Below are 9742 nucleotides of genomic sequence, written 5' to 3'. Positions count from 1 at the left end.
CCCTAACCAGGGATCGAGCCCGCATCCCCTGCGTCGTGAGGCGGATTCTTTACCACTGGACCACCAGGGAAGTCCCTCATGTATGGGTCTTAAAAACCATAAAATATCCAATGGAAAGTCACTAATTCCTGGAAATTCCATCTGTAGAAGCTGCAGCCGTGACATAGGACTCATTCCAATCCTCTGGGCCAAGTTAACCCCACCTTCTGTTGTCTTTTGACTATAGTAGGACAACATCACTCATAACCAGGTACACCGAGTAATTTGTGTTGTACGTACTGGAAGCAAAACATTTCCACACCATGGACAGTTAGAGCTATTGATCATCAACTAAAGTTTCTCATTTTATGAATAACAAAGGCATGCCCAGAGAAAGTAAATGATTTGCCCAAAATTATAGTAAATGGTTACAACAGAGTCAGTACTCTTCTTTACAATTTCATTAGATGGAACTGGAAAGGTGATAACAGTGAGGTAAAGTCAGAGATCATTTCTGCCACCGAGTATTCCCTTCAGAGCACAAGCAGGGAGTGGAGCTGTCCTGTGCATGAGCTCCAGCAGCACCCGCATCCCTAAGTGTAAAAAGCCACAGAGTGAAGTTCAGCTGACTGCTCTCAAAGGGAGAGCTGGAAAGTGCCTTCTGAGTTGCTCAGGCCAGCTTTCAAATAAAACAGGGCATGATTTTCGGATTATAGGGAGCTGGGGTGCAGAAGGAATAATTTTTTTCATCTAATCAGTCACAGTATTCTTTTCCTGTTAGGAACTAGAGAAGGAAGGAGAAGAAAGAGAATGTGGGTAACTCTGCCATCAGCTTTTGATGATTCTTGATGGTGAATTGGAGGAAAAGCCTAGAAAGGGCCAAAAGAACATAGAACTGAACATAATTTTTATTTGATTGCGGGCTTTAGTCAGACATATACTGCACTTCAATTTACTCCTGGTTCCAGCCCTTTCTTATGTATTGGTGAATTATTTGGATTGGCTGTTGAGTTCCAGCTGGTCATTATATATAATTTGCGAACTACTATTACACTTAAGAGATAATTCATTCATTCAACAGATATTTATAGAGTACCCACCAAATGGCAGGCGTTTCCCTGTATATAGGAAATGCAGTGGTAAATAAGATAGGTGAGGTATTTGTTTTCATAGACCTTACTTCTCATGGGGTCACATAGATAATAAACAAGTAAACAAATAAATGAAGAAGGTAATTCCAGATAGTAATATGTGCTATGAAGAAAATAGAACAGGGTCATAAGATAGAGATTGGGGGGCTACTTTTAGGTAGGAGGGTCAGAGAAGGTCAGGTGACTTTTGAACTAAAACGTAAATAATAAGAAGGAGCCTGCCACGTGGAGGTGTGGGGCATTCCAGGCAGGGGGAGAATTCAAGAGCAAGGTCCTTGAGGTGGGAACAATCTTGGGATGTTGAAGGAAATGAAAGGCCAGTATGGCTGAAGCATAGTGAACAAGGTAGGCTGGGGCCACATCCTGTACGGCCTCATGGGCCATAATAAGGAATTGAATTGTAGTCTAAATGTAGCATGAGGCCTTTGGAAGATTTTAGCAAGGGAGCAGTATTATCAAATTTATTTCTTCGAAATAACACTGAGATTCCTTTTTGAGGACTAGCGTATATAAGGGCAAGAGTAGGAGAAGGGAGACCAGTGAGGAAGCTATTACACTAATCTAAGGATGTACTAGTAGTTTGTTCTAGGATGGTGGCAGTGGAGGTGGCTGAAGTGATGAGATTTGAGACAGATTTCTGAGACAGCATCAGCTAACGTACTGATGGATTGAATAAAAGATTAAGGGAAGGAATAATGACGGTGACGGTTGGGTTTGGGGCTGTACAATTGGGATAATGGGGCCATTAATTAAGGTGGAGAAAACTGGAAAACGGCAGGTTTGGAGTGTAAGGGTAGGGATGTAGGGTGCCAGGGAATAGCAGAAGCAAGAGTTCTATTTCAAACATTTTATTGTTGATAAGCCAATCTGATATCTGGGTAGGTAGTTGTATATAAGAGTTTGGAGTCCAGGGGAGGGATCAGAGCTGGGGAGAGAAAGTTGAGAGTCATCCACATAGAAACAGTATTTAAAGTCACAGGACCTGATTTACTCACCAGAGAGAGTGTAACTAGAGAAAAGATGTGAAGACCAATCCCTGGGGTGTAGCGACCTTGAGAGGAGGAAGACCCAGCAAAGGCAACTGAGAAGCAACCGTCGGTGAGTTGGGGGAGGGAGGCAAAACCCAGGAGGGTGTGGTGTCATGGAAGAAAAGAATAGAAAGTGTTTGTTGAGGAGGGAACAGTCACCTGTGTTGAATGCTGCTGCGGAGGGATCCCGTGAGATGGTCACAAACCACTGACCTTGGCAAATACAGAATGATGTGACTTTGACAGGAGCAGTTGCAAAGGAGTGATAGGGATGAAAGCCGGAGTGCAGTGGGTTGAAGAGAGAACAGGTGATGATACAATGACGACAAGGGCAGACAGTGTATTAACATGGATGGTTTCTATCACCATTTTAGCTAGGGATTTGGTGATGAGGTAGGACCATTACCAAGATTGCTAGAAAGTCTCCTAATCTTAGGTTTTAGAATGGCGAATTAAAACGAATATACATTCCTAGGAAATTTGATCTACTGTGTCCACTTGGGGGGATTAAGCTTTCACGGAGTCACCCTGATGTTTATCCATGCTGCTACCCTCCTAAGCATCCTTTGACACTAGTTTCTTGGGTCTGTTTCCTGTAACGGAACCCAAGTAGAACATAAGGCCATAATAATTAAAAACCAGCATATATGGAGCACTTAGTGTGCTGTTTAGAGCTGTAATAACTTGTTTAATCCTGACCTCACGTGGTAGGGACTGTCATAATCCCTTTATATAAGGTCACACTACATTCTATAAAATCTAGGTAATTAACTTATCACTGAAATCTTGCAGCACAGTTTATACTTAGTTGGGAAATGCTTGTATTTCAGCAAAATTTTAAATTTCATCTCTCTCCTTCTCACCCAAATACCAAAAACCATGCTTACATGGCAGTTTGGGTTTGGAACTCAGGCAGTCTGGGAGCTCCAGGAACTTCCTCTTCAACCAACATCCTTTATCTCAAGGCATATGGAAAGGAGATTCCAGAAAGTAAAAGCAGGTGACATTTGATTAAACCAGTGTTGGTATAACACCGCGTAAAAGTTATAATGCATAAAAGTTGGGCTAGAAATGAAAGAGGATGCTATTGCTAGAATTAATGAATAGTCAAGGGTTTGGAATTGTCACAAAAAGAGTCTAAAAGGAAACATGGACTATCAACTCTACTTTTGTTTTAGCATGTGCATGTGTGTGTGTGTTAACATAGTTTAATACATCTCTATCAAAGTCACATCAACATCAACATTTTTTCCTGCTTATATAATAATACACAGTTGTTTCTTAAAAACTCAGAAAATGGGACCTCCCTGGTGGTGCGGTGGTTAAGAATCCACCTGCCAATGCAGGGAACATGGGTTCAAGCCCTGGTCCGGGAAGATCCCACATGCCATGGAACAACTAAGCCCATGCGCCACAACTACTGAGCCTGCGCTCTAGAGCCTGCAAGCCACAACTACTGAGCCCACGTGCCACAACTACTGAAGTCCGTGTGCCTAGAGCCCGTGCTCCGCAAGAGAAGCCACCGCAATGAGAAGCCCGCACACCACAACGAAGAGTAGGCCCTGCTCACTGCAGCTAGAGAAAGCCCGCGCACAGCAACAAAGACCCAACGCGGCCAAAAAATAAAACAATAAAAATAAATAAATAAAAATAAAGAACATAAACATTAAAAAAAAGAAACTCAGAAAATAACAAGTCAGCCTTTGAAGAACAAGTGAACACACACATATGAAATATGGTTGGAGATTGTCTTTAATCATTTTGGAATTTGAGGATGCTTTCTCTTTTTGCCACACTGCAGATGAAGAGCTTAGAATTTGATAAATTATAAACCTAATGAGGCTTCTAACTCCTCTAGCCACTCCTTAGCTGCCAGGAAATGATCATTGTTACTTAATTGTAAGATGAAACTAAACATTGAGAAATGTTGAAAGTGATCTGATTGGCCAATATTCCAAGGACTAATTCCACAGGCATGCCTTCTACATACCAATTAAAGCTGCATCACCCATAATTAGATGTTGCATGCCATTGACTGTGCTCTATGTTGTCATTTTCAGATTCAAGCAACAAAAACAATTTCAGTCTAGGGCACTTCCAATGACTGCTAGGTTGTTCTAATTTAGAGGATAAGCACTCCTCCTATGGGCTGATTACTCCTCATATTTTCACTTTGACCACATCCAAGGGTCTGTCTTAAAGATAATAAAAGCAACCAATCAATCAATCATCCAATTTAGCTGTCAGGTAGAAAAATACCAAAGAGCTTTCCAAAAGGAAAGTTTAGATGTACGACATTTCATTTTGATTTTGAGGGGCAATTCATTACTGTCTACCTGTTTAACAAATACCCCAACCATTAGGAACCCAAGGGGAAACAAGTTGGTAATTATTTAATGGACATCCTGTGTAGCTTTTTTCACTGAAAGTATGGGTAGAGACTCAGAAGCAGGCTTTTACTTCATCCCTGAAATTACTACTACTTTAAAGTCACTTTTCCTAATAGGCCTAGCCATCCCATTTGCCTATAATTTCCCAAGAATTATAGTCTCTGAATTCACTCCTGGATGGGAGGAAAGATAGTTCCATATAATATACAATTTTATTTAAGTAACCAGTAGTTTTCAAAAGAAAGAAGATATTACAGTGCTTTTCTGAATGGGCATCCTATGTCATGGAAAGATGGGCTTGGAAGGGTTGAACCCAAACACTTACACATGCACTAGATAGAGAAAGCCTCTCTGTCTTGCATTGTTTTTCGAGATCTAACGAAAACATAAGGATTGAGGGCCTGGCCTCAGCCTGGTAACGTAGTCAGGAATGGAACCTTGGTAGCAAAAAATGAGGACAACAGAAGAATCATTATGTTTAGGGGAAGGAAAGATCTCAAAAAAGAGAGACTATTCTGAATAACTCAGGCTCCTTTTCTCTTTTTCTGGTGTGAAATTCAATGTTTCCTTTCTCCTTATAGCCTCTACAGAGGGTGATGTCATTCTGAGAGGAAGCATATGCTCAGGGGCTTTAGCAGCTGATGTAGCCTCACAGCCACTGGCTCCCCTGACCAATGAGAGACTTGCTAAAGGAGAAACAAACTACGAAGGTAGAAAATTCTGCCCTGAATGACGAATCTACGTATTCTAAGGGTGATTCCGAGCTTTAGAGGTTGCGGGAATGTCCTCAGTCAGAAGTGAGACGAAACCCTTTCAGTTGTTTGCACCGGGGAAACACCCTCATTATGAGGCCTAGGAATCATGAGTCAAAGCCAAGGACTGGACCTTGCGAAGTCCGTGTGTATTGTTGAGCCTTGAAAGGAGTATGCAAGGTTCTGGGTTCAGTGCCTCTTCTATAATGCCTTTCCCCTCCCAGGTCTCCAGGTCAGGTCTGGCAGGATTTAATGACTCCGAGAATCTCTGCAATGCAATGAGTGGCATCCGGATAGCCCAGGGGAATTAGGCAACACCACCCAACCTGCACTGGGATTGGAGGTTGGGTGGAGTGACTAGGAGTTGGACACCTAAGAGTCTGTCTTCTTGGGAACGTCAGAGAAAGCTTTTGCCAAGCCTGTTAGGTGAGTCAACAAGAGACTTCAAGCTCTACTTTTGTCTAGCCTAATTTTTAAAAATAGCACGGAATGTATAGAAACTTCAGAAATGAATTGTCTGATATTGCATCAGACAAAAGAGAGGTTGGTCGGTTGATGGCTTACTGGTTATCTTCCGTGCTTGGGTTGCCTTTATACTCTTTGCAAAAGTGTTAAAGAAATCAAAAATACTTTTAGTGACAATCTTCTTTCAAGAGATGTAGTTAAAGCTTAACTGTCTAGCATACAATGTGACCAGGCCAAGTGGGTTTGACACTTTAAATACCATGAGTCATCCATGAAGATCCTTCTCATTTTCCTGAGTCGTCATCTACAAAACTTTAACCCTGAGGAATAAGGTGACATGGCTGAATCTTTTTTTTAAACGAGTTTATAAAGATAGACATGAAATGATCCCTTCAAATCTGTGCTTCCCTTGCAGTCTGATGATAGGAATGGGTCCCCATGGATCAGATCAAGAGAGATGGTATATTTACTACTTCTGAAGACTCTACAGCTTTTGCCCACCCAAAAAGTGACCTAACCTCTTGAGGAAGGGGGGCATTAGGTCATGAGTGGCATAGACCCACCCAGAACTCCCATGGACCTAGGAGCCCTTGCCTCTGTAGAAACTGGAATGGGCTCTAAGGGAAGAGGGGGAGGGCAAGAGAATAACCGTTGCCCACACGTTTATAAGGCAGTACCCTTGCAGCAGCCAGAGCCAGATCTTTGAGGGGGGGTTTCAGAAACTACCTTAACTTGGGTCTCAAAGAACTGCTCACACCTTTGGCAGAAGGTTCTGGTTATAGGGAGGGAGACGTTCTAAACAGAAGCCCATAGCCCTGTACTGAGTACCTAACAAATCCATGTGTAATTCCATGGTCCCTACTCTTGAGGTGTGTGCGTTTTGTTGAAGAGCCCCTGGAATCACCAAGCCCCCGGGGAAATGAATGTTTCTCTGAGGAGTACTTGGGGGTCTCTGGTTTGTTTCCCACCTGCTGGCCATCTCCCCTGGTCCAGCTCGCTGCCTTTCCACGCCCACGCAGAGCCTGTTACTGCAAACTGGTGTTGAGGCAACGAGGCGGAGAGGTGCTCCTGCATGGGGGAGTGCTGTAGTTTTACAACCAGTGCCAGCTCTGAGTGGGTGGTGAGTAAGAGCCTCTTCCTCTTCCCTCTGGGCTGTCCTCCCCTCCCGTACCAGTCTTGCTGCTGGCCTGTTTCGGATATGGTGCTAAGCAAGGGCAGCTGCCTGGCTCAGGTGTTATCCGGGCTTGGGACCCCAAAGTTGAGAAGGCAGCAAAATCCGTAAGTGAGGGCGGCATTGGCCTCTGTTTCCTATCAGCCAGCGTTCCTGCGTGAGGGCTTCTGGGGAGAGGTGGCGGATGCGAAGGCAGTAATACAGCAGAAGTTACTCTTCCTTCCTCCATCAGGTACATCAGAAGTGTTGTGTGGCACACAAGAGCGACGTGGGTGTTGAATGCGTCTTCCAGTGACCTGGGGGATGATTTTAGGTTAGATGCTCATTTCTCTAAGAGAATCTTATTTCTGGCCAATTTCTTTTTTTTAAATAGAAATAACAGCTGCTTGTTCATTCTTATGTTTGAACATTAAAATATAAGAACGATTATGGTTATCCATACTTTACTGGCCATTTATTTTGCCATTTTTTATTCAGCTTATGAGAGTAGTATTTGTTTTAGATTTTAGCTGCTCTTTTGTGTACATCGCTGACATATTTGTCAGCTGCCAGATTATTACAATCAGATATAAAGAGGAGTTTTCTTCTAGAGGGACTTCCACAGTTCATGCTCAAAGAATTTGTTTTGTATACTCTGCAGGGGAAAAAAATGATTCATTGGTGTCTTTGTGTGTATGTGTGGTTTCTTTCTTTCTTTTTTGGTAGCTGTGATCTACAAAGTTTCTGCATCTTCAAGCATAAAGACGGATTTCTCATTTTGTAACGTGAGTTCTTTTCAAACTTGTAGTTTAATTGAATCCAGCTTTGAGTGACACTTTAGAAAATGCTCTCCCGCATCAGAAGTGCGTCTCCAAACCAGGTGTTCTTCGTGCTCACCTGCTGGCAGTGTTTGATTAGCAGCCAGCTACACCCGGGTGTTCTGATTTGTGCCAAGTCCATTCAATATACGGGAGTCTGTGCCTGAGAAGACGAGTCATGCTCGTTATCCAGACATCTTCCTTAGAAGAAATGCGCCAAAATCACAGAAGCAGAAAAGCCAGAAACGGTATGAGGCTTGATATTGATGGACCATAAAATCAGAATTTCACCTCATAATATTGCTTTGTTCTTGGATACATCATCTCTTCCAGCTATGAGCTCACCAACCCTTGTTCTATCCCTGGGCCAGTTGGCATCCCTGCCATTCTACAGACAGAGAATGGGAGATACAGCTGGAGAAGCCAAATTGCCCCCAAGCCAGGAGATCTCGCTAGAATGGGGAGCCAACTCCCTTGACTCCTCTCCAGCCCCTTGCTCTCTGAGACAGCGGAACTTGGAAGAGAGAGCTAGAGGCGAAGCGGAAACTGCCAGTGTAGCCTGAAAGCAATCAGTATTTGAATTATCATTCAGAAGCCAGGAGAAACCAAACAGTGGGGCAAACAGTGGAATCTTAAATGGAGATTGGGAGAAGACAGCAGGGAAGAAGGTTAAAAATAAGGCATTTTGGGATCTAAGTTCAAGAATGTAGGGAATATGTTGGAAGATCCTTTTTATGCAGGCCGAGATGCCTCCGTTAACTGTGGGCTGAAATATGCTAGGTAACATCTGGCATACAGAAAGCAAAGAATGTTCTCCAGTAGGAAATGGTAATCAAAGTAAAGCTAATTAATGCATAAGCTTAAGTCATTAATTCCGTAAATATTTCTTGAATGTCACCCTTGAGCCAGGTCCTGTGACATTCATCGTTGTAGCCTCACCGCCTATCCCGTGGTAGATAGGTAAGATGAATGAACGGATTGATGGATAAGTGGACACACATTGTCCAGGGAATTTTATTTTAAGGATTTCCTGTTTCTTCCCTGCTCTTCCTCCCTTGGGACGCCCATATCATCCAACAAAGACTCCTGCCTCACCCCTCCTAGAACCACCCACTCACAGGAAGGAGAATTTCTTTAATGAAGGCAAGTAAACATGGGCCTGTGTGCTCACAGTGGGGAAGCCCTTATGTACTTTTACCCAGACTGAATCTGGGAAAATCATGTCAGGAAGAAGTTCACACCCTAACCGACTCAGTGGTGTAATATTTGCACGTGTAGGCTTCACTGCAGCAAGTCCCGCAGGTGTTATGATCTCTGGGTCAGGCAATCAGAGCAAATTTGCCTTTGTGGTCTCCAGAGCTCTACCACCCTTCATCCACTATCTCTCGGGCTTGCCTCCTAGGATCCCAGCTTCGTCTCAGACCTATGCAGCCAGGATCTAGGAAAGGCACACCAGGCACTATTATTTATTGAATGCCCTCAATGCATTGGCCTCAAACCAAATGCAGAATTAGATTACTGTACCTGACCAGTTGGTTCATGTGGTTTTTTTTTTTTTTTAAAGTAATTTATTTATTTATTTATTTATTTTTTTAATTTATAGCTGTGTTGGGTCTTCGTTTCTGTGCGAGGGCTTTCTCCAGTTGTGGCAAGCGGGGGCTACTCTTCATCGCGGTGCGCAGGCCTCTCACTATCGCGGCCTCTCTTGTTGTGGAGCACAGGCTCTAGACACGCAGGCTCAGTAATTGTGGCTCACGGGCCCAGTTGCTCCGCGGCATGTGGGATCTTCCCAGACCAGGGCTCGAACCCGTGTCCCCTGCATTGGCAGGCGGATTCTCAACCACTGCACCACCAGGGAAGCCCGGTTCATGTTTTAAACAAATAAATAGGCGGATAGAGGTGAACTAAGTAGCGGAGAAGGTGGAAATATACTCCAGGGAGAGGCTGGTGCCAGAGCCTGTCATTTTGAGACCTTAAGTAGGAGAAAGATAAGCCCTTCAACAACACTT

At 43.5% G+C, this 9742-nt stretch overlaps 1 protein-coding gene across 3 annotated transcripts in view; it reads left to right on the top strand.

The window, feature by feature from the left end:
* Nucleotides 1-2208: 2208 nt before the first annotated feature.
* Nucleotides 2209-9742, top strand: part of SHROOM3 (shroom family member 3) — a 122719-nt gene continuing 115185 nt past the window's right edge. For 2 of the 3 annotated variants that reach the window (XM_068542799.1, XM_068542798.1), the window contains exon 1: nt 6961-7043. In XM_068542799.1, the coding sequence (XP_068398900.1) occupies nt 6964-7043 (80 nt within the window). In that variant the 5' untranslated portion in view covers nt 6961-6963. Of the gene's footprint in view, nt 2229-6960; nt 7044-9742 lie in introns of those variants that run through there. The other variant, XM_068542800.1, reaches the window with a different exon arrangement.

Source organism: Eschrichtius robustus, chromosome 4 (genome assembly GCF_028021215.1).
Source record: "Eschrichtius robustus isolate mEscRob2 chromosome 4, mEscRob2.pri, whole genome shotgun sequence".
NCBI classification, from domain to species: domain Eukaryota; kingdom Metazoa; phylum Chordata; class Mammalia; order Artiodactyla; family Eschrichtiidae; genus Eschrichtius; species Eschrichtius robustus.
The sequence above is the reverse complement of the archived record's forward strand: the minus strand, read 5'-3'. Positions and strand labels throughout refer to the sequence as shown.